The sequence below is a fragment of the Ptychodera flava genome (genome assembly GCF_041260155.1).
Source record: "Ptychodera flava strain L36383 chromosome 23 unlocalized genomic scaffold, AS_Pfla_20210202 Scaffold_23__1_contigs__length_28996876_pilon, whole genome shotgun sequence".
NCBI classification, from domain to species: Eukaryota; Metazoa; Hemichordata; class Enteropneusta; family Ptychoderidae; genus Ptychodera; species Ptychodera flava.
In genome coordinates, this window is record NW_027248277.1 from 2488592 (window position 1) to 2514265 (window position 25674).

The 25674-nt window shown below is 37.0% G+C and overlaps 3 protein-coding genes across 4 annotated transcripts; all 3 read right to left on the reverse strand.

The window, feature by feature from the left end:
* Nucleotides 1–652: 652 nt before the first annotated feature.
* On the reverse strand, nucleotides 653–12192 carry LOC139123907 (gastrula zinc finger protein XlCGF57.1-like). 2 transcript variants are annotated; one of them, XM_070690059.1, is made up of 3 exons: nucleotides 12032–12192; nucleotides 9825–10444; nucleotides 653–2884 (listed from the first exon to the last, which is right to left on the reverse strand). In XM_070690059.1, the coding sequence occupies exons 2-3, from the start codon at nucleotides 10111–10113 to the stop codon at nucleotides 1656–1658; spliced, it is 1518 nt and encodes a 505-aa protein (XP_070546160.1). In that variant the 5' UTR covers nucleotides 10114–10444; nucleotides 12032–12192; the 3' UTR covers nucleotides 653–1655. The 2 variants fall into 2 exon arrangements, with proteins under 2 accessions (XP_070546160.1, XP_070546161.1); XM_070690060.1 differs by lacking the exons at nucleotides 9825–10444; nucleotides 12032–12192 and adding an exon at nucleotides 3634–3941.
* On the reverse strand, nucleotides 5116–9817 carry LOC139124273 (uncharacterized). Its single transcript, XM_070690415.1, has 4 exons — nucleotides 8215–9817; nucleotides 7366–7472; nucleotides 5640–5845; nucleotides 5116–5131 (listed from the first exon to the last, which is right to left on the reverse strand). Exons 1-4 carry the CDS (start codon nucleotides 8846–8848, stop codon nucleotides 5116–5118), a joined length of 963 nt encoding a protein of 320 aa, XP_070546516.1. The 5' UTR covers nucleotides 8849–9817.
* A 5216-nt stretch (nucleotides 12193–17408) lies between the features above and the next one.
* Nucleotides 17409–23939, reverse strand: LOC139123469 (zinc finger protein 454-like). The gene is made up of 3 exons (XM_070689621.1): nucleotides 23737–23939; nucleotides 21515–22136; nucleotides 17409–20132 (listed from the first exon to the last, which is right to left on the reverse strand). The coding sequence occupies exons 1-3, from the start codon at nucleotides 23818–23820 to the stop codon at nucleotides 19033–19035; spliced, it is 1806 nt and encodes a 601-aa protein (XP_070545722.1). The 5' UTR covers nucleotides 23821–23939; the 3' UTR covers nucleotides 17409–19032.
* Nucleotides 23940–25674: the final 1735 nt, after the last annotated feature.

Here is a 25674-nt window from a genome sequence, read left to right on the forward strand (position 1 = left end):
CCCTTGTCAAAGTTTCTTGCTTTTGCCGCCCCTACCAAGTACAAATTGCGTGTTCACAAAGACAAAGAACAGCACAAGAGATGCAAAAAGGGAAAGTAAAATAAAATGAAAACTTTTATGCGGTAAAATGCCCTGTTAGTACTCAAATCTGATACCTTTAATTGAAATAGGGCAAGGGGAATACGTCTTTAAGAGCTGTAGCAAAATGCAACATTGTACTCTCGGTCAGACATGAACATTTCGCACTTTTAAAGTTTCGTTTAGGGGAAGGGGGGAGGGGGTTTTGATCTAAACGAAGGGATTTCGTTTCTTGAACTTCTGCGACAATCTGAGACGGTCCCTTACGGTGTATGCTGTGTTTCCTCTGAAGTGTAGTGCACACCGTAATAAAGTAGAGGTCAACAGTACCTCCTCTTACACAAACTTGAATAAACAAACAAACAAACAAACAAACAAACTGAACATATGGATAGCAGGAATCAAGTGTACTTATGGTACATGCTAAATACAAATTGAGGAACCCTGATGTTTCCCAAGAGAGACCAGAACATGTAAAGAGATTTTACTTCAGAAACAGTTAAAGTTTGGTAGGACTAGTTTGAGGTTTGATGTACATGACATAATTAAATACAAAGGAAACAACGTAATCACATTCTATAACTATTGACTATTTTATTTTAAACATTTATCTCATATCAGATACATTGAAATCTTACATTATGAAAAAAACACTAAATAACTAAAGAATAGAGTCACCAGGTAATTACAGGTTACACAAGGAAAATTGAACGCCATGCAAATTGGCATTTAGAAGACGAGTGGGTGCAGCTTTACCTTTAGACTTGGGACACAATAAATGATGTATATAATGTCAATGAGATAAGACCAAGGACATTGTGAAATTAAAATATAATCTTTTTCTGAAACAATATACATTTAGAAATCTATGGAGTCAGTCAAAACAAATCTAATATTTTGTCAAAATAGTGTTCCTGCCATTGAATGAGAATTGTTGATCAATGTACATAAATACTTCTGCAAAATTTGATTATAATGGGTTGGAATAGTATGTAAGGCGCAAGAAGCCTGTAAGAAAGACCACAACAAAAATCATGGCTACAAAATATACAAAGGACACTAAAACAACAACGTATATGGTTCTACAAAGTACGCACTTCAGTTTCGGTGAGAAATATTTTAGTATTCACAGTATTGAAATACCTACATTCAGTGTTGAGTCATACTTTTCAAATTTAATATCCAATTACCAATTACTATCAATTGCACTGTTGGACGATTGTAGCAGTTCACGCTTGAAGGCATCAATAATGAGGAGATTATTAGACATTGTCAACGTTGAAATGTCACGTGACAGAATTAACATAGAATGCGCCTCGGGGATAGATATTTAATTCAAACTCTCATTTCTTTACAATTCTTTCCCAGTCTACCACTCGTTGCAGCTCATTATAAAGATCTCGGAGCAAGAAAAAATTTCACAACTTTTCTTTCGCGAAAATGGAAAAAATTTATTTTTCCCTTCAGAGTTAAAATAAAAGTGGGGCAATTCAGAATTTCAAATCAACTGTTGTCAATGACAACTGTGAACATTTTACGTCTAATTGAGTGTGAGCAGGTTACGAACAATCCTGGGTCTACCTGCTGTGTATTCTGGTGTGTTTAAATAGATTTTCCCTCAGTTTACATCGATATCCACATACATCACATTGCCAGGGTTTTTCATCACTATGTACAGACTTAACATGTGAAGTTAGTGTACTTTTTAGCCTAAAAGCACGTGGGCAAAGATCGCATTTGAGTGTTGGTTCACTATGAGTTAAGGCATGCAATCGTAAATTAGTACTCCTCTTAAACCGGCGTCCACAAATATCACACAGATATTCAGACTTAATGCAGTCCCTAATACAATGATTGCGATATTCAGATCTCACATGGAAAACTTTCTTGCATACCTTGCAAGTGTATTCCCTGGAAAGTTCGCCATGACTTTCTAAATGGGTTTTCAAATATGCCTTACTACAAAATTTCTTGTCGCAATAGGAACAACTAAATTTGTGCTCTGAGTGAACAATCTTCAAATGGTTTAACATATGTGTTCGAGTATCAAACGTTTCACCACACTCTGTACAGACAGCTGAAACTTTACTGTGTGAATGCTTTTCATGACCTGTTCTGATCCCTTGTTTTGTAAACCTGAGGTCACAATATCTACACTTGAACTTTCTTTCAATGTGGGTTTTTTTATGATTATTTAACGTAATGCGATTGGAAAAGACATGTTTGCACACGTCACATTCAAATGCACCATTTGAGTGTTTAAGGAATTTGTGACCTGATCTTGATGAGCGACTCATGAATATTCGATCACAATACCTGCATGGAAACACTGGTATCTGTTCTGCATGAGAATCAACCATGTGATTTTGCCAATCCTTCAGTAGAAAGTCTATTCCGCAATACTTACATTTCTGTCTGGCACAAATGCCCAATGACAGATGTAAACTCAATCCTTCCCCTGTTTTATAACCCTTACCACATTTCTCACAATAATAAGATTTATCACCAATCATGGCTTTTCGTATTCTCTCTTTGTGAGTTTCTAACTCTTTGTCTGTCATGGGCGGCTTTTTGGCGCGCTCATATTTCTTTCTCACATGCATAGGTTTTTCAATTCCACTCACTGAGGACACATTGCAACTTGTGGCCAAAGTATTCGTTTGATTAGTGTCATCACTTATGGAGTTGTCGTCATCACTCGTTTCATCATTTCCTGTGTCTCTGTTTCCATGGTAACTAGATTCTAAGTTTGACGTTGATGCATCGGGAGAGCAGCTTTCATTCTCGCCACCATTCTGAAAAGCAGCTGAGAGAAAATCACAGAGAATGAATGGTTAATGCACAACTGGTCTGAAAATATGCCGTCTACTCATAGCAAAATGACAGTTTTGTATTTGTCAATTCCAGTATTATTAAAGTAGTTCATCCCAATGTATTAATCTTTACGGCCCTGATACCGGTTTTGCAGACCGAGGTTGTACGGCGGAAGGGCCCGAGCGTGCGAGGGCCCGTACGCCGTACGACCGAGGTCCGCAAAACCCGTATCTGGGACGTAAAGGTTTTATCATATACCTTATTGAACGGTTGTGATATGTTTAAGTATTTATCAATAAAGTTATGGGCGTATATTAAAAAAAACATGAGCCACGCAATTTTGCGGATTAATATGTACGATGTTTTCATTTGTTCTGTTGTGGAACGCGTCACGAGCTTGTTCTATGCGAACGCCAATGTCACTACAAAATGAGCACAGATGAGTAGTTGATCCTGCTCGTTAAAATACACTTTCTCAGCAAAACATTGAAAGGAGACTATCAAGCACTTGTTTTAAACCAATTTTGATCGGAATAAGATTCGAATTGTCTACAATTTGCTTCAAAACTATGAGCGAAGCGCCGAGAAACGGGTTCGAATCTTGCACTGACGTGCTTTCGAATGGAATGTACGTGGATAGCAACACGCATAGCAATGACAACGAAATAGTTCGAAAATGCGTGCACACTACCTCATTTGGGCAAAGTGTGCCTGGGCGTGATACGGCAACTTATTACACACCTGTAAGAGCGCCTTTTCCCATAGGTTTACATGGGTACGTGAATCTAGGTATATGATAAGACATATTATAGCATATGGACATAACAGATGTTGGTAGAAGATCTTTTTGGCCTTGTTTACAGACAGAACCAATGAAGAAAAAACAAAAGGATTCAAGGCATTAATAATTTGTTTATGCCTTGCAATATCAATGTGCAGCATCTCAAAGGCTTTCAGCTTATTGATTGGCAGAATAATCTTGACATTAATAAATCTCTTGAAAATAGACAACTATCTACACCATAACCTTAGCCTAAGACATTTTAAGTAGCAGTGAATAATTACAATCTGCCAATCAGCTATATCCAGAATTATATTGACATTAATAAATGGGCCGCGTCAAGCAAAAACCTACCTGATGCTCAAAATTATCAATTTTTGTTTTCTAGCATTTTTTATGGTTCTCTATCTCTAGATTATGTCACTGAAGTTTAAGGTCCGAACCGCGATTAGAAGTATGATTTTAGCTCATTTGAATATAACCCCTGACCTTAGATTTGCATACTGGTTTTCCTTTGCTCTTCATTCACACATCATCAAATTACTGTGTACCTCTGCATTGTTTTCTTCCATAGAAAAGCACGCTGATGAAAAGTGTTGTTTTGCCAACATGATATGAGATAAAATGTTTCATTTAAGCTGTGTAGATATCTTATTAACATGATTTTCAGGTTTACAAACAAATTTATGCATGTTCACTTTCACTTCAATGTTCAATGTTCAATTGTTCAGTGCCCACTCTCACTGCAAAATAATACTTCAAACGACAAACATGTACTGGTACATAAATGAGAAATACTCAATCTTTTTTTATTCACTTTTTGAAGTGTGGTGTATACACTTTACATACAAACTGTACAAAAGTCAGCCCGAAAAGGTGGCCTTACATGCTGTTGAATAGTATCATGTAGTTGTCTATGGCGGGCATCTGACAAACCTCCACATTCAAGTTTCTCAGGAAAGCTTCCTTGTGGTGGGGGCCAAGCTACACAATTTCTAACCAATGCTATCTCAGTTTCAATTTCATCATGGACTTCTTTTACATAAACTTTACCTGGATTATCTTTATTAAACCTAAAATGGTGATATTTCCTGATGCCTTTCAGTGGTTTGAGATATGCAGATAGATATGTATCCCACTGATACCATTGCCATGTGTGATCAGACTCTGAGTCTTGTTGCAGGACATGACTTTTATTAATATTGGCACTCTTGTTGACAAGAGTAGCTAACTGATCCACTGTATCAACATCACTACGTCTATATAATTGACGAACTTTACCAAAGCATGCATCACAGATACATTTTGTGTGCCCAGGTTCCATGAAATGAATTTGAATTTCATCATGCAGACCAGTACTGGTTCTCCATGACATATAGTGCAGAACAGATTTGTTTTTATTTTGACCCCCACAGTTGTCAGCATGAAAGGAACATTGTTTTTCACCCAAACTGTGATCTGAAAGATGGTGATGCAATATGCTAATTACATTATTGGGTCCTGCACTTTTCTTCCCATCCTGACCAATGCTATCAGCTTCAGTGAAAAGATAATTAATTTGTTCTTTACAAACTTCATTACAAACACCAAAACAGAAAACTTTCATTGGGCTAAGGAAGTACAAAGGACCAACTTGTCTTGACTGATGGGGAAGTGAAAAATGTTGTGCATAATCAAAACTATAATGAACAGAAAACAAATCTTGTGAACAAGGAGTATGAATACCAGCATCTTATTTTGTTGTGGTAATGATTCATACTCTTCAAATGACTTCTGAACACAATTCTTATAAAATTCTCTCCTTTTCTGTGCTTTCATGACATGCTCATTATATTGCGATGTAAACAATAATTTATCATCTTCTGAGGAGGCAAACATAATTTTGTTTCGAAACTCCTCACATTTCACAACAAACATCAGTTTTGGGAGAAATGGTTTGAATGTGAGGAACACAGTCTTTCCATACGTTCTTAAAGTTGTGAGTCCAACATGTGTCAGAGGTGGCTGTGTCTGCTCACATGACTCTACATAAGCTGAGTAGACTCTCTCCTTGGTGATACTGGATGGTAAGTAGACTGGTGGAGTGCCTTCCCTTCCACGTGGTACAGCTGGCATAGGCAAACCAAACTCATTTGAGTACTCCATTATGAACTGCACAACGTGCTGGATGATCTATGGTGACAAGTAAAAGAATATGAAAACATCTTCAGTTATAATTGGTATTTTTTGTACGTTTGTAAAACCGTTGTCTGCTTTTATGGTGCCAGTATTGTATATCTGTCTTCAAAAAATGATCACAAAACAAGAAAAAAATTCAACACAAATCACTTGATTTTAAACACAAATAAAGAACAGGTTTGTGGATGACCTGGTATCTATCAACCTATTGGTGAAAACACTGCCAGAAATCATGCTGTAGTCAGTTCTTAAGGGGGGCGGTACTGTATTTTTAACCTATGATGAATTTTTCATTATATCTGTATGTTAATTGCAAGTTCTTGTTCTACTCCCAAAGGCATGTCTAAACACCCACTATTTAGCTTGTCAACACAAAGTCTGTACTTGTAACATCCATTATTATTGTTTACATTTGAACTCTAGTTTGTACCGGGATTACCCTGTCAACAATGACACTGCAGTTTACACATGCACGATCTTAGGCTGAGTTTAATAACAAGCTAAATACTGTATATCTCAACATGTTTTTGGGAGTCAGCACAACAAGAACTAGTTGACCTTGAAAAACAAAAGAAGTGAAAAAATCATGAAATGTTAAAGCCCCAGTGCTGCTAACTTTCGATGGTTTTTTTCATTATTTTTATTTTATAAATCAATTGCAACTTCCTATTATACTCCCCAAATACTCCCCAAAGAATGTTGAAACACCCACTATTTAGCTTGTCAACTTAGCGTCTATGTATAAAATGCATGAATATTGTTTACATTTGAATTCTAGTCCAGACCAGAAGTCAGTTTTCAACAATAAATATGCACTTCACAACCATGGGGACTGAGTTGACAAGCTGGATACTGTGTATATCAACATTCTTTGGGAGAAGAACAAGGAATTATGGTTCACATTCACAATAAAAATGGTGAATTATCATCAAAAGTTAACAGCACTTGGGCTTTAACTTAAAGATACTGACTCTTTTAAATACCAAAATCAAGAAATTTAAAACAAGATGAGATAGAAGTCTAAAAAAACAAAACTTTTTTCCTGTCAAATCAGGCCAAATATGTGAAATGGGAAATTTGTGGTTTTACTATTTATGATAGATCTGGCATGACAACAACAGATAAACCCAGTTGGGAAAAGGGCTATCACACACGTCGTCATGTCAGAGAAACCGACTAATGAAAATTATTCCCCAGATATGTCTGCGAGAGATGAGTTTGGAAAATTGAGATCAAAATTGAACTTTGGTTATGTTATTGCAAATTACTCTCTACTAAACATTAATGATTTTACTCAGTCTTTTCTGCTAAAGATAGGGGACGCTGGTAATTAATTTCGCAACTCTGGTAACATTTCTGCTGTCCAAATTTGGAAACCTTGATATACCAAAGGAAACCATAGTAAGATGACTGTGAATTCCGGTAACATTTACCTACTTACTGCCCTTAACTAAAACTCTGAATTTACAAACGGTTTGTGAATTGACCACGATGCACTTAAGATATTTGCTTACCTCAAATGAAAAAGCATTATGAGCCTTCTTTCCTTTCAAACCATGTTCTCTAGGTGCTATGCCATTGACCTTGTAATGGGCTTTCAGAGATTTGTAACTCCAAACACCTGAGAGGGAGATAAAATTATATTAGAGAAAGATATCACATTTCATGTCGGGTTATTAGTTATTGTTTAATTTCAAAGTCAACTGAAAACATAAGGTTCAATCTAGTTCTAATTTGAAGGATCTGTGGTCCTAAAAAGAAATTTGAACACTGTGGGCAGTGTGGATGCCTATCATGTATGGTGTCGCTTTGATGACAAAACAGGCCAGTTATATTGCCTTGCCGGTGACGCTATGCATCGACGTTGACTGTTATTGATTGAAATGACGAATTAAAACTGCGTCGACGCATGGAAAACTATCACTCATTCACTGTCAGTCTGAGAGTAAATTGAAAGTCAGGAAGGTGTCATAGCTGCAATAATTGTTCAGCTCCGGCCCGTGGGCCGGGGCTGAATCACCAGCACAGCAAACAAAGGCCCGTGAGCTACAATTATTGGAGCCAGAACTTAGAAGATGAGACTGACTTTACACGCCATGACGCGCGCGGCTGTCTGGGTCAATGACCTTGAACTTCAATTCTTTGGAATCCATGAGAATATACCGGTACTCGTGTACGGCAACTCTGTTTGATGATCTGATTTAAATGACAGAAAGGCAAACACAATTCGATCATGTTCTATCGATATCTGATGTCACAAAATCAGTACTTCGATTAAGTCGTTTTGGGGCAGAGATGTACCTGTAAAACTTAGTTGTTTTTAACATAGACAAGGAGAAACTTGCATGTTTGTAAATACTCACTGATGTCATGAATAAATCGCCATGCCTTCTCGCAAATTTCGTATCCGTCAAATTCGTATCTGAATCTCTGACATTCTCGTATCTTTCCTCTCCTTGTGTCACCTTTCTTTTCCATCTGTTCCATCTTCGCAAGCAGGAGTATGTCTTTCTCCGTCTTTGTGAATTCGGCTAAATTAAGACGATACTGAAATACCCGATCTGCGTTGAGTTGACTGTAACATCGATTGGAACAGCCGCAACCAACTTGAAATTCTGCAGTAACTTCAGACGCATTTCCATCAGTCTCACGACTGGATTCGGTAGAAGCAGTAAAATTTGCAACCAAATCCTGCGACGATGTTTGGCATTCATCATCCGAATCGGATTCAGAGTTCTCTGAGTCGCTACCGTTGCTGCTTTCGTCGCTTGCAAGTTGGCGTTGTTGGTGTTCACTTTCGATGTCATCAAGGAAATCCCGATGTCTATCGGACATTAATTGCCCTAGATCTTCGTCGAATTGAAGGTCAACGGGAACTCTTGAACACATTTTACTGTGAGAAATGCCGATGATTTTAGAGAGGAAAGCAACGTACGACACGGCAGGTTGCAGACTGATGACGGCTCGACAAGAGCTATGGGCGGGAAACTCTTTCATATGCAAATATTTTTGGCGGTGATTGATTACACCCTAAACTTTACGTTTCAAAATGTAGAACGAAAATGAGAGAAACGAGTATCTACATTTCACCGCACCTTGGTACTATCCACTTTTGATATTTCTTACTGTAAATGTTTTTAATTCGAAGAGGATTTAAAGGAAAGAAACGAGCCCATGATTTTATCGCCGACAGGTCTGTGGGCGCGCAAACGTAAACTCTCATACAAAGTATCAATTTTTAGAACTGATATTGTGCAACATTGTATCCATTACCATCCGGTAGGTTTTTGCTTGACGCGGCCCAAATATCTACTAAATAACCAATGGCATTATAACAATAGCTTTAGGCTACCCTAAGACTTTTTTAAGTAGCCGTGAATAATTACAATCTGCCAATCAGCTATATCCAAAATTATATTGACATTAATAAATATTTACTAAATAACCAATGGCCTTATAACAATAGCTTTACACTAAGACTTTCAAAGTAGCAATGAATAATTACAATCTGCCAATCAGCTATATCAAGTATTATATTGACATTAATAAATATCTACTGAATAACCAATGGCCTTAATAATAGCTTTACACTAAGACTCTTTAAGTAGCAATGAATAATTACAATCTACCGATAGTTATAATTACGATCTACTGATAGCTACCGGTATATCCTTCCAAGCTGCTGCACATTGTTCCATATAAGATGATGAGCTCAAGATTGTTATAGTGTTGTGCAAACCTCTGCATATCTCATTGTGAGTTGATATAACATTTGTCCAATAAAAATGAACACTGCTGTTTTAAGTGGTTTGATTGAAAAAAGTATTGTAATTTCCATCATTTCACACAAAACCTGAAAAGATGCCAATTAACTCAATAAAACACTTTGCTTGGCCGCAAGCTGTGGTTTTCAGCTGTGCAATTGCGATGTGCACGAAATTCCATGATGGATGGAAATGATAAATAAACTAACCTATAGGACTATTTTGTTGACAGCTCTCCTGACTTTTCAACTTTCCCAAAAACTCTGCCCCTTCCAACTCCATCTGGTTTTGCAGAGTTTCTTCACATGATCCAATTTCTGTATAGGTTTGGTTAGTATCTGGATCACAAGTTTTCCTGTCATTGTCTGATCCATTTATATCTCCTATGCCATCATTCCATTTAGCTACTTGTGTATCTATGTTTGATTGTTGTCGATTGACATTGATATCTTCTTCCACCATGACACTGTCTCCTGATTGGCTATAATTGTCAGCCATATTGACATCATTCTGCAAATCAATAGTTTCCCTTGTGATATTGGTGAAGGAATTCTGCTTCAACAGTACACCTTCATTCTTTGTAAAATGTCACGATTTCTATTGTCCCTGTTATAAGTATCCGTCGATGGTTCAACTATCGTATGTGTACCGTTACTTTAAAAGGAGCTGTAGGACACAGTCCGACATTCACATCACATGGTTTTACTTTCAGTCCAGTTGTGACAAATTCTCTGACAAAGTCTTGACTTCCAATATACTGAGATGACAGCCCATCTTCAGAGACAATGACAAAGACTTTGCAAGCAAACTTCTCCAGTAAATCTTTACACTAAAGAAAAACGACAGTAGATAAGATTGGATGGTTGATTTAAAGAGAATAGTTGTGGTATAAATGTACACATCATTGTCAAATGCAAGTTTGAAGTTCTATCAAAACAATTCTCTACTCCTTGATTTCAGAAAGCTTTATATATTATCTGCATTGTCATTGGGATGACATCAAGAAAGTTTCAAGAAATTCACATATTGACTGTGATGGTTGAACAACCAAAGATTAGACAGTCGGTAGACATTGATACTGAGATGTACAGGGCCTCAAACTTACTGCTACCCTACGTACAATGTCACGCATGGCTTAATGATTAATTCTGTTGAAATATTTTAAAATAATGGCCATGGTCAGATTGAAGCATTCAAAGAGGAGTTTTCAAGTATCATGCCCCGAGCTGCGCTGTTTACTGCATCATTACATTTTGTGGCTATTGAGGGGTGTGTAGGGCTGCCACGTGACCACAACTGACTGGAAGTTAACTTCCGTAGTCATGGTAATGAGTTTCATTTTAATAGTCATTTGAAATTCCTATTGTTCATTCATATGATGCAGACGTGTTATGCTTCTCTCAGTTTCTCAAAAGTGTTTGTACTGAGACAAGTTCAATGAAGCCTAAGTTCAACAACGTATGGGTAATGAATCTAACCTTATATCTGGAGGTGGATTTTTTCCGTATATATATTTTAAACTTTTCTCAAAATCACCCAACCAATTAATTTAACCACCCAAATATTCGGCGTTATTCGAAATCAGAAATCATTAACAAATGATTCTGTTTCAACATGGCTTTTCTAAGTCACCGCAGGGGTATGGATGGCAGTCCCTCAGACCACTCTGCCGCCCAAAATATAATGGTACAGTGCGCGGGATAGCTTTGTGTCACCTAGCTATGTGTCAGTGGTTGTGGAGTTTTTAGACGGAATTGCCCCTTCACAGTGCTGGAGTTGAAAAATCTGCTCGACCTAATTTGCATTGGAATGCGCATCATGGTGGCGAAACAAATAGGCACATTATACAGATATGCGATAGCGTACTCGACCCCGGAGTCCTTTTCGTCGGGGAGCCAGGAACCATCCTCATCATGTTATGTACAACAAACTTCAATATTTAATAAAACCAACAGGTTTGCAAATGTCCTTAAAAGAACACTTAATAACACAAGGGCAGTGATCGAACTGTGCACTTTATAATAGCTGCACTGTTGTATAGCCCTGAGTACCGTGCTGTGTGTTCCGGGCGTTACACGGCCCCCACCACATGTGGTAGGGGCCGTGTTCGAGGTTTTGTTTGGGTAGGTTTGTCAGACCATGGAGCTTCCCAAATGTAGCTCCATGGTCAGACCAGGTTTGCCGACCAACCCGTATACCCAGGCAAAAATCGAACAGCAGCATTGCAGCCGACTTATAACCCCATTGTTTCACTTTAACAGGCTCTGATTACCAAGCGGGGCATAAATTTGTATCGCATGGCAAATTTAGCTCACTGTACGAACGGCCGAGGTCAAGTTATATCAGTAGTAAAGATGACAACAGAGCTGTAAATTTACAGACAGTGCCGCCGAACGCTTGCACTGAATGGACTTACTTCCGTAAACACTCGATTTTTCAGCGTGCTTGTTAAACTTCTTGGAGGATATACAACGGCTGGTTTTGAAGAAGTCATATCCATTGCTATGTTTCCTTGACTGGCTATGATGTAGGAAGGTTGTGTATAAAAATAAGTACATGAAGAAAGTCACTGAGCGGCCTTTGGGCAGATATGTCAAGTTGCTTGACCTCTAAAGTTCTCATCGGCTTCAGATTCAGGTTCGGAATCTCTTCAAGTTTCGGATTTATCAGGATTAGCCTTACCATTGATACGTCCATGGCATAATTATGCATTTTGGCTGAGTTTTTAAACTTTCTGAGAGTGACATCAAGAAATATAGTCTCACCAGAGAACTTGAATACACATTCATAAGATTTATCTAATTATTTATTAAAATGAATAATTCAGACATAGGTATAATTAGGAAAAATTGTAAATTTGCTAATAAAGAATATAGAATAGAGAATTTAAGGATTAAAGAATAACTATGACTTATTCTAATATACAAGTGAAGGGTCTTTAATTAACAAACCATTGTGTTGTATCAAAGAATTAATGAATTCATCTACAAATGAACATCCAGCTTGGCCACTGATGGCGCTATTAGAGATATTGCCGATATTTACAATGGTCAATGCTCTTAATAAAACACAACGTAATACACAATATTCATGATTTAATGTAATGAAATATACATTCAGATATAAGGAAGTTTGTGTATGTGAATTTTATAGGGGATTATTTACGACACAATAGGGATAAGAAAATAACATTTCAGTTGACGAGATCACTGTGGGAGAATCTACAAATTCGTTAATACATACAAATTCGTTAATACATGTTTCAACAGCACAACCTAAAAGCACAGTATAATAGTACGCATTAACAATATCAATGACAGTGCAGAGCTTAGGAAAATTGAGTTCTGCCCATCTGTGTAAGACTGTTTTAAGTGTGCTGTTAAGTCTTTTATTGTTATTCTCTGATATTATTATAAACATTTTATAACTAGAAATTCTGACAATTTCCATATTGTACAAGGCGAATGTATGGCGAATGTCTTTTAACTGTACATAATGCTAGACAATTGAATAGGAGAACCATAATTTACTTCAGATGTGATTGGTCTTTCAATTTTACATTGAGTTTTATATACAAATTCTCTTTCATTGCAAACTTGAAGTTTCTCTGTTCATTAAATACTCCAAGGAAAAAGTAATAATATGTTACCTAATTTTATGCATCCTGCAGTCTTCAGACAAATATAGATACAAATTTAATAAATTATCATCAGCTCTTCATTCTCAGTTATGTTTTGGGACGTACCATTATTCTGTGTGTTTTAGTGGTGGTGTTGAAATATATATTTTTATGTATGTGTATATTATCCCAGCAGAGCAATCTCTTCAACTGAATATTTCTTATTTTGTTCATCCCTGTTCTGCCAGAAATAATACTCAATAAAATCCACATACGTCATTATTTGCGAATATTTGTTTCATCACACCAAATCATGAATGTTACAGTGTTGTATTTCTAAGAGTACAGACCATTGAGGTCAGCGATATCTTTAAGAGCGCCATCAGTGGCCAACTGTGATGTTGATTACAAGCTGAATTCATCAAAATTTTTATTCCAACATCGATGGTCAGTTAATTATCAATGGTCTGTTAATAAAAAATCCATCACTTGCATACTGGAATATTTTATAGTATTTTAAAGTCTTTGATCTTAATTCTCAGATTCTAAAAGAAAGGAATTGCGGCAATTTTCCAGATACAACAAAAGGGTACATTTTATTTCCTTTGGATAAATACGCAGTGCATTCAGATACACATATGGGAAATGCTGTTGAACAGTGATTTATGTGAAAGTAGGGAAGAACATCGTAGCTTCAATGTATTAGAAACAATTTGTTTACATTTCAATGATTTTCTACACTTAGCTTTTAATAAAAAAAACCCCCAAATTTTATAACATTACGCACTTGAAGTTCGTGTGTGTGTGTGTGGTTTTTTAATTCTCAAACAAAATGTGAGTGTTTGTAAACATTTTATGTCAGCAACCACATTCTTTGTGATTTTATTTCAAGTGTATCAAAATAAACATCAGGATTATTTTGTTTTTCATGTGATTTATTTGCAAATTTGCTAATTTCCCCGATCACACCTTTGACAGAATAGTTTATTGTGAAAAATAAGTAAATGAATAGATCTGATGAATTGTATTCAAGTTCTTTGGTGAGAGTATTTTCCCCGATACTACTTTGAGAAAGTTTCAAAAAGTCGGCTAAAATGCATAGTTGTGTTCATCTTGTTGAATCTGAAACTAGAAGCAATTTCGAATCAGAATCAGAAGCCTACTCGACTAAAGCAACTTGACCCAAAGGGCACATTGTGATTTCCTTCATGTTTTATTATGCATAAACCTTCCTGTTGTATGGTCAGTCTAGAAAACATAGCAATGGATCCTATCTTCACAATCAGCTTTGGTACATCCTCCGAGAAGTTAAACAAGATCGCTGAAAAAATCTCGTCAAACTTGGCTTCTCGTAGCTAAGTGGGTGTGGCATTACCTTTGGCTAAATGAAAAAATAATTTATGTAGGGCCTACATGGGATAACACCAGAGTATTGCCAAACCTAAATATCTTAACTTGTTCTTAAACTATATTCATTGTATGTGTATGTAGCTAGTCAAAATTACACTAATTTCAGCAAAGCATTTGAAAAATCAAATCGCTTTCTTTTGTTGGATAAGTTACAATATTACAGTTTTCATACGGATCTGCCAGTGAAATGGTTTCGTATTTTTACTTAACCAACAGAAGGCAAAGTGTACTTATTAATGGTACCTCGCCATCGTGGTGTGACATAACGTCTGGTGTACCACGAGGATCTATTTAGGTCCTCTTTTGTTTGTTTTATACGTCAAGGAGACCTTTAGTATTTGCAGAGCAATTATTTTTTGCAGAAGACACTGAACTTTACAAAAGACAGCTGCAATTTGCAGTCATCATCAGACAAAGTTGTACAGTGATCATCTACGTGGTAATTAGCCCTGAATATTGACAAATGTGGCACACTGACGATTTCTTTGAAAACGAACCCATTTGTGTAACGACTATCACATCAGTACCAAAACCCCTTGCTAGGCTTAATCATCAGAAAGACCTTGGTATCGTACTTGACAGACAACTTTCTTTTAACAAATATGTTGATCATATTGTTGCCAAGGCAAATCTTATTGTTGGTTTTATAAAGCGTAATTTTAGTCTTATTGACAATGCTCCTGCTCTACTCGTTTGTTTGTAGCAATTGTTCGTCCGATTTTAGAATACAACGCGGTCATTTTTAATTCTATCTGAAAGCACCAAGCATGAGAATTGAATCAATTCAAAAACGCTTTCTCCGTTTTTTTTTTCACATGTCAAACATGACTTTCATATAAGGACAGCAGAGTTTGGTGCAATTGTGACTATGACTTCCTCTGTAATATTTATAATATTCAACATTTACATTTTCGTAGTGGTATTGTTACGATTGTAATTTTTAAGTAAAAGTATTATAGGAAATATGTACAATTTTGTTGAACTCATAACGAACGTTCACTGGGATAAACAATGTCACACGGTACAACGTGGAGGGTCTTTTCTTTTGTTTACTGGAGTATTATTACTGGTAGTTCTTTTATTACCTCAAGTATCATTGCCAATGTCTTAATTAACGAACAATGCCACTACCGGTCAGATGAATACGAACAAAAGATGTTTACTGACATTGACATTGATACTGTACTCGAATGGACAATTAAGCTAAAACAATGAAGTATGACACCGATATGGCTACATCACGGTGGTCATCATTTAATTGACTTCGGCATGAAACAATGGCTCATACATACATAATCAAATTCTGGCTCCACAAGTCTTGACCATGGAACGGTAGTAACTATTATTTTTAGAAGTCGGCATTTGTCAAAAGAACATTATAAATATTAAAAAGCGTTAGTTGGGATGCCAACTCAGCAGAATAATTCTGAATATTTTAGAAACTTCTTTCCAATCAAGTACTTGTATTTTTATCTTTTACCCAATCAAGTTTCTTTAATACTTTTTAGCCAATGTACAGTCACTTCCTGTAATGTATTTTACATGTTCAGGTTACGCCCTGAAAAATTGTCTATTTAATGTGAAGTTTTGAGAAATAAGGGCATGACTTTCTGGTCGGTCAAGCTGACAGCGTTTGCAATAAACATCGTCCACTTCAACTTACGACGCCTCTGTGTAGTAGCATCTTGTGTTACCTCTCAGCGAGTTAATTTCCCAGCTGAAGTCTTCAACCGTTAAAATAGCCGGCAACAGTATATTTGACTATGTATTCCTGAGTTGATGTCTTTTGTTACATTTTAATCGTACGGGTAGTGTACCTTTTTTTGTTTCAATGTTCCTTTGTTAGGTGCCAGAAGAAGGGACTTTAATTTAAATACCTCCCAATAAAATCGATGTTAGAAAGAGAGGGTTCATTGATCGCATTTCTCACTTCTTTAATTCATTTAACATTACTAGTAATATTGATATCTTTAACGAATCACTGCAACTTTACAAAACAAACATCTTGGCAGTTTTGTCTGAATTTGAAGATTCTTTCGTATGTTTCTTGTATTTATCATACATGTTATGCCTGTATTGCCATTCTTGTATTGTTCTGACGGTTCTGATATGAACCCTTTTTTGAACTAGTTACTACTATATAGTAAAAAGAATTCAGGTTGACCTATTTACGCCCGGATCTTTTTTTCACCCCGTTCTCCAAGCACAGATCGTAAAGGGAACCTGTTTTGTGGCCACACGTTCTCTTCTCATTCAGGAACACGGTGGTACAGAAATATGTTGATAACAATTCATAATTTTGATAAAAAATGCAATTTTTCAAAATCTCTCGCAAAATCCCGTGTACTCTCGCTTACCCTAACAATTAACGGTACCCCCGCGCGAGAAATTATAATAAAGGCAAATATAAACAAACACAATCGCATTTAATGAGGCACATTTTGGTATGTTTCTTGCGGATTGTTTTGACATTCACCTGGTTTAATTTGTTTGCTTAAATTATGTCGTGTTTGCGATTAATAATTATAATATCCCGTCTCCGGTGGGGGGCTCGCGACCGACTTTTTGTTTGTAACTGAACATCTGGATAGCAGAAATCAGGTGTACTTATGGTACATACTAAATACAAATTGAGGTACCCTGGTGTTTCCACAGAGAGACTGGAACATTTCAAGATATTTAGTTCAGAAACAGTTAAAGTTTGGTAGGACTAGTTTGAGGTTTGATGTACATGACATAATTAAATACAAAGGAAACAACGCAATCACATTCTATAACTATTGAATACTTTATTTTAAATATTTATCTCATTTCAGATAACTTGAAATCTTACATTACGAAACAAAAACACTAAATAACTTAAGAATAGAGTCACCAAGTAATTACAGGTTACACAAGGAAAATTGAACGCCATGCAAATTGGCATTTAGAGGACGAGTGGGTGCAGCTTTACCTTTAGACTTGGGACACACTAAATGATGTATATAATGTCAATGAGATAAGACCAAGGCATTGTGAAATTAAAATATAATCTTTTTCTGAAACAATATACATTTAGAAGTCTATGTAGTCAGTCAAAACAAGCCTAATGTTTTGTCAAAATAGTGTTCCTGCCATTGAATGAGAATTGTTGATCAATGTACATAAATACTTCTGCAAAATTTGATTATAATGGGTTGGAATAGTATGTAAGGCGCAAGAAGCCTGTAAGAAAGACCACAACAAAAATCATGGCTACAAAATATACAAAGGACACTAAAACAACAACGTATATGGTTCTACAATGTACGCACTTCAGTTTGTGTGAGAAATATTTTAGTATTCACAGTATTGAAATACCTACATTCAGTGTTGAGTAATACTTTTCAAATTTAATATCCAATTACCAATTACACTGTTTTCTGTCTTTCTGCACTCTTTTCTGTATGCATACCCTAGTTTTATAGAATTTAATAGGTATTATCTGTTGAGAAATCTGACTACTGGACTACTGATTATCTAATAGAAGTTGGTGTGTGTAAAAATTACGATGACATTGCTTATACAGAAAACTGTAAACTCTGCAGTATGGTTAAAGTGGCATTTATTGTTTGCTTACTTTCCTGTACACAGACCTATACTCACACTGCAACAGAAGAACAAATTAAACAAAAGAAAAATATTTGATACACACACTTTGCTAACATAACAAATATGGCGCTGTCATGTTCATAAACATTGGAATGACAAAGGAAGTTGAAACCTACAATCAGGAGATATAAATATGACTTGCACGGTTTAAAGTTCTAATTTATTTAGTCGTTTTCCAAACAGATTGTTTCAGGGACTTAAAAGCAATACAGTGAGACAGTTTTTACCACACAGTAGTGTTGATTGGATATCATTCAACACCAAACAATGGACGATTGTAGCAGTTCACGCTTAAAGGCATCAATAATGAGGAGATTATTAGAAATTGTCAACAGTGAAATGTCACGTGACAGAATTAACATAGAATGCTCCTCGGGGATAGACATTTAATTCAAGCTCTCATTTTTCACAATCCTTTCCCAGTCTACCACTCGTTGCAGCTCATCATTATAAAGATCTCGCAGCAAGAAACATGTTCACAGCTTTTCTTTTTCAAAATTGAAAAATTTTATTTATTCCTTTAGGGTTAAAATAGAGATGGGAGCAATTCAGAATTTCAAATAAATTGTTTTCAATGACAACTGAACATTTTAGTCTTATTGAGTGTGAGCAGGCTAAAAACAATCCTTGGTCTACCTGCTGTGTATTCTTGTGTGTTAAAAGATTCTTTTTCAGTTTACATCGATATCCACACACATCACATTGCCAGGGTTTTTCATCACTATGTACAGACTTAACATGTACAGTTAGTGTAGTTTTTAGCCTAAAGACACGTGGCAAAGATCGCATTTGAGTGTTGGTTCACTATGAGTTAAGGCATGCAATCGTAAATTAGTACTCCTCTTAAACCGGCGTCCACAAATATCACAAAGATATTCAGGCTTAGTGCAGTCCCTCATACAATGATTGCGATATTCAGATCTGACATAGAAAACTTTCTTGCATATCTTGCAAATGTATTCCCTGGAAAGTTCGCCATGACTTTCTAAATGGGTTTTCAAATCTGTCTTACTATAAAATTTCTTGTCGCAATAGGAACATCTAAATTTGTGCTCTGAGTGAACAATCTTCAAATGGTTTGACATATGTGTTCGTGTATCAAACGTTTCGCCACACTCTGTACAGACAGCTGAAACTTTACTGTGTGAATGCTTTTCATGATTTGATTTGATCCCTTGTTTTGTAAACCTGAGGTCACAATATCTACACTTGAACTTTCTTTCCATGTGGGTGTTTTTGTGATTATTTAACGCAATGCGATTGGAAAAGACATGCTTGCACACGTCACATTCAAATACACCATTTGAGTGTTTAAGGAATTTGTGACTAGATCTTGATGAGCAACTTATGAATATTCGATCACAATACCTGCATGGAAACACTGGTATCTGTTCTGCATGTGAATCAACCATGTGATTTTGCCAATCTTTCAGTAGAAAGTCTATTCCACAATACTTACATTTCTGTCTGGCACAAATGCCCAATGACATATGTAAACTCAATCCTTCCTCTGCTTTATAACCCTTACCACATTTCTCACAATAATAAGATTTATCACCAATCATGGCTTTTCGTATTCTCTCTTTGTGGGTTTCTAACTCTTTGTCTGTCATGGGCGGCTTTTTGGCGCGCCCATATTTCTTTCTCACACGCATAGGTTTTTCAATTCCACTGACTGAGGACACATTGCAACTTGTGGCCAAAGTATTCATTTGATTAGTGTCATCACTTATGGAGTTGTCGTCATCACTCGTTTCATCATTTCCTGTGTCTCTGTTTAAATGGTAACTAGATTCTAAGTTTGACGTTGATGCATCGGGAGAGCAGCTTTCATTCTCGCCACCATTCTGAAGAGCAGCTGAGAGAAAATCACAGAGAATGAATGGTTAATGCACAACTGGTCTGAAAATATGCCGTCTACTCATAGCAAAATGACAGTTTTGTATTTGTCAATTCCAGTATTATTAAAGTAGTTCATCCCAATGTATTAATCTTTACGGCCCTGATACGGGTTTTGAGGACCTCAGTCGTATGGCGTACAGGCCCTCGCACGCTCGGGCCCTTTCGCCATACGACCTTGGGCCGCAAAACCCGTATCAGGGCCGTTAAGGTTTTATCATATACCTTATGGAATGATAAATATGTAGTTTACATAATATTCAACATTGTTTAGGAGATAAAAATGCGTGCGATATCAAATATTTATCGCCATTTGTGTCTGCTTTTTATAAACACGATGGCCGCTTCCCGTCGCGGATTGACATACATAATGACGTCATTTGTTTACCTGCAGAATGCTAGAACGCGCAAAGCAACATCCGTACTATTACGTGACCAACAGAGATCCAGGCTGAAATTGAGGTGTAAGTAGGACAAAAGCGTGATGTCAGTTTCTTGTAATTTATACTGAACAGGCACGCACTTAGTATACACAGGATTTCACTAGAATTTAGAAATAAAAGCCGATGTCACCTGCGCGGCTCCACTGTCGCCATGCGCAATTACGATCTGAGCGAGCAGACGTTTTCCAAATCTTGCGCTGGCTTTGTGTACGAATGGAACGTTTGCGGATAGCAACGCGCGTAGTAACCAGAATTGAGATAGTTAAATGCACGCGATTGCCCATATTTGGGCACCGGGCCGGGGCATGATACGTAAAAAAATGCACGGATCTGAGGGCGCTTTCTCCCATAGCTTTACACAGGCATGTGAATAATGTAGGTATATAATAATATCTACTAAATAACCAATGGCCTTATACAAATAGCTTTACCCTAAGACTTTTTAAGTAGCAGTGAATAATTACAATCTGCCAATCAGCTATATCCAGAATTATATTGACATTAATAAATATCTACTAAATAACCTATGGCCTTATAACAATAGCTTTACCCTAAGACTTTTTAAGTAGAAGTAAATAATTATGATAGCTATATTCTTCAAAACTGCTGCACATTGTTCCATATAAGATGACGAGCTTAAGATACTTAGAGTGAGGTGCAAACCTCTGCATATCTCATTGTGAGTTGATATAACGATTGCCAAATAAAGATGAACACTGCTGTTATAACTGGTTTGATTGAAAAAAGTATTGTAATTTCCATCATTTCACACAAAACCTGAAAAGATGCCAATTAACTCAATAAAATACTTTGCTTGGCTCCAAGCTGTGGCTTTCCGCTGTGCAAATTGCGATGTGCACGAAATTCCATGAAGGATGGAAATGATAAATAAACTAACCTATAGGACTATTTTGTTGACAGCTCTCCTCACTTTTCAACTTTCCCCAAAACTCTGCCCCTTCCAACTCCATCTTGTTTTGCAGAGTTTCTTCACATGATCCAATTTCTGTATAGGTTTGGTTAGTATCTGGATCACAAGTTTTCCTGTCATTGTCTGATCCATTTATATCTCCTATGCCATCATTCCATTTAGCTACTTGTGTATCCATGTTTGATTGTTGTCGATTGATATTGATACCTTCTTCCACCATAACACTGTCTGCTGATTGGCTGTTATTGTCAGCCATATTGACATCATTCTGCGAATCAATAGTTTCCCTTGTGATGTTGGTGAAGGAATTAAACTTCAAAAGTACACCTTCATTCTTTATAAAAATGTCACGATTTCTATTGTCCCTGTTATAAGTATCCGTCGACGGTTCAACTATCGTATGTGTACCGTTACTTTTAAAAGTAGCTGTAGGACACAGTCCGACATTCACATCACATGGTTTTACTTTCAGTCCGGTTGTGACAAATTCTCTGACAAAGTCTTGACTTCCAATATACTGAGATGACAGCCCATCTTCAGAGACAATGACAAAGACTTTGCAAGCAAACTTCTCCAGTAAATCTTTACACTAAAGAAAAACGACAGTAGATAAGATTGGATGGTTGATTTAAAGAGAATAGTTGTGGTATAAATGTACACATCATTGTCAAATGCAAGTTTGAAGTTGTATCAAAACAATTCTCTACTCTTTGATTTCAGAAAGCTTTATATATTATCTGTATTGTCATTGGGATGACGTCAAAAAAGTTTCAAGAAATTCACATATTGACTGTGATGGTTGAACAACCAAAGATTAGACAGTCGGTAGACATGTACAGGGCCTCAAATTTACTGGTACCCTCGTACAATGTCACGCATGACTTAATGATTAATTCTGTGGAAATATTTTAAAATAATGGCCATGGTCAGATTGAAGCAATCAAAGAGGAGTTTTCAAGTATCATGCCCCGAGCTGCCCTGTTTACTGCATCATAACATTTTGTGGCTATTTTGAGTGGTGTATAGGGCTGCCACGTGACCACTACTGACCGGAAGCTAACTTCCGTAGTCATGGTAATGAGTTTCATTTTAATAGCCATCTGAAATTCCTATTGTTCATTCATATGATGCAGACGTGTTATGCCTCTCTCAGTTTCTCGAAAGTGTTTGTACGTTCTATCTGGAGGTGGATTTTTTCCGTACGTATATTTTAAAATTTTCTCAAAATCACCCAACAATTAATTTAACCACCCAAAAATTCGGCGTTATTCAAAATCAGAAATCAAGATCAAATGATTCTGTTTCAACATGGCTTTTTTTAGTCAGCGCAGTTAGGGGTATGGATGGCAGTCCCTCAGACCACTCTGCCGCACAAAATATAATGGTAAAGTGCGCGGGATAGCTTTGAGGCACCCAGCTATGTGTCAGTGGTTGTGGAGTTTTTAGACGGAATTGTCCCTTCACAGTGCTGGAGTTGAAAAATCTGCTCGACCTAATTTGCATTGGAATGCGCATCATGGTGATGAAGCAAATACATAATACAGATGTGCAATAGCGTTCTCGACCCCCGGACTCGACCTTTTCGTCTGGGAGCCAGGAACCATCCTCTTGTCATGTACAACAAACTTCAATATTTAATAAAACCAAAAGGTTTGCAAATGTCCTTAAAGGAACACTTAAAAGCACAAAGGCAGTGATCGAAGTGTACACTTTATAATAGCTGCACTGTTGTAGTGAAGTTCGAGGTTTTGTTTGGGTAGGTTTGTCAGACCATGGAGGTACAAAGAGAGACTACCTACATGGTCAGACCATGGAGCTACCAAATGTACCTCCATGGTCAGACCAGGTTTGCCATGCTCGCTAGCCAGAGCAATAATTTCCGCTCCGCTGACCTACGCAAATAGCGCTGAGCTGTTGCCGTAAAGAGGCGCGTGGTTTACGACGATGAGGTTTGCCGACCAACCCGCATACCCAAGCAAAAATCGAACAGCATCATTGCAGCCGACTTATAACCCCATTGTTTCACTTAAAGAGGCTCTGATTACAAAGCGGGGCATAAATTTCTATCGCATGGCAAATTTAGCTCACTGTACGAACGGCCGAGGTCAAGTTATATCAGTAGTAAAGATGACAACAGAGCTGTAAATTTACAGACAGTGCCGCCGAACGCTTGCATTGAATGGACTTACTTCCGTAAACACTCGATTTTTCAGCGTGCTTGTTAAACTTCTTGGAGGATATACAACGGCTGGTTTTGAAGAAGTCATATCCATTGCTATGTTTCCTTGACTGGCTATGATGCAAGAAGGTTGTGTATAAAAATAAGTACATGAAGAAAGTCACTGAGCGGCCTTTGGGTCAAGTTGCTTGACCTCTAAAGTTCTCATCGGCTTCAGATTCAGGTTCGAAATCTCTTCAGGTTTCGGATTTAACAGGATTAGCCTTACCATTGATACGTCCATGGCATAACTATGCATTTTGGCTGAGTTTTTAAACTTTCTGAGAGTGACATCAAGAAATATAGTCTCACCAGAGAACTTGAATACACATTCATAAGATTTATCTAATTATTTATTAAAATGAATAATTCAGACATAGGTATAGGCCTAATTAGGAAAAATTGTAAATTTGCTAATAAAGAATATAGAATAGAGAATTACAGATTAAAGAATAACTATGACTTATTCTAATATACAAGTGAAGGGTCTTTAATTTACAAACCATCGTGTTGTATCAAAGAATTAATTAATTCAGCTACAAATGAACATACAGCTTGGCCACTGATGGCGCTATTAGAGATATTGCCGACCTACTTACAATGGTCAATGCTCTTAATAAAACACAATGTAATACACAATATTCATGATTTAATGTAATGAAATATACATTCAGATATAAGGAAGTTTGTGTATGTGAATTTTATAGGGGATTATTTACGACACAACAGGGATAAAGAAAATAACATTTCAGTTGACGAGATCACTGTGGGAGAATCTACAAATTCGTTATAATACATGTTTCAACAGCACAACCTAAACGCACAGTATAATAGTACGCATTAACAATATCAATGACAGTGAAGAGCTTAGGAAAATTTACTTCTGCCCATCTGCTCAGTATAAAACAAACATATTGGCTGTTTTGTCTGAATTTGTTGATTCTTTCGTATGTTTCTTGCATTTATCATACATGCTATGCCTGTATTGCCATTCTTCTATTGTTCAGACGGTACTGATATGAACCCATTTTTAAACTAGTGAAAAGACGAATTTTATTTTCAATGTAACCGAACTACTCACAGCGACGCGTGACCTTCGCTGGTATGCATGACCTTCGTTGGTATATGTACATATAAAACAGCTGAGCGAATAAGGCAATCCAAAACGTCATTATGATTATGGTCAAAATTCTGTTGTTTGCAGTCACTTCATGGGCATTGCACTTAGCAGGCACAAGTACAGTTAAGCCTATACCAAAAACATACAAACGAACGTGTTGAAAAATTGTATCATTTGCCGACACCTGTCATCGTTCACGGCCGCGGTCCCATGGCGGTGCAGTGTTTTTATGTAATCTACGCTGCTGAAGATTACATGTAAGATACCGGTTGACAGTACATCATGATAGAACCGCTTTACGACAAGTTTCCTGTTGAGGAGCTTAAGTATATGGGCGGCAAATTACATCGTTTACAGCCGTAAATGAGCCGCAAAAATCCAACCGCACTGAAATACTCGCGACAGACAAGGTTGAGGGCGCACATAATATTTCCGCTTTGTAAGCTTACCTGTCAGTGAGATTCACAGGTAATGGCCGTGTCTGGTGGCACCGGTGCGTTGAGGGTTTCAGATACAATGTAAGATCTAGGGAAGTCAAGCTTTCACTTAGGTTGTTAAAGGAAGTTAAAGGTCTGGTGAAATGATCCCGTTCGTGTGACTGAATATCTTCCCGGGGGGTCAATACTATTACACTCGCAACAGAATTTAATTTAGGCAAGCCAGGAACGAAAATACGAGCAGACGACGGAAATACCTTTGAAATGTTTTATTCGTACAGCAACAAAATCACGAACGAGTTACGACACTACAGCTTACAGTGTACTTCACTTCATGTTTTCCCTAATCCGC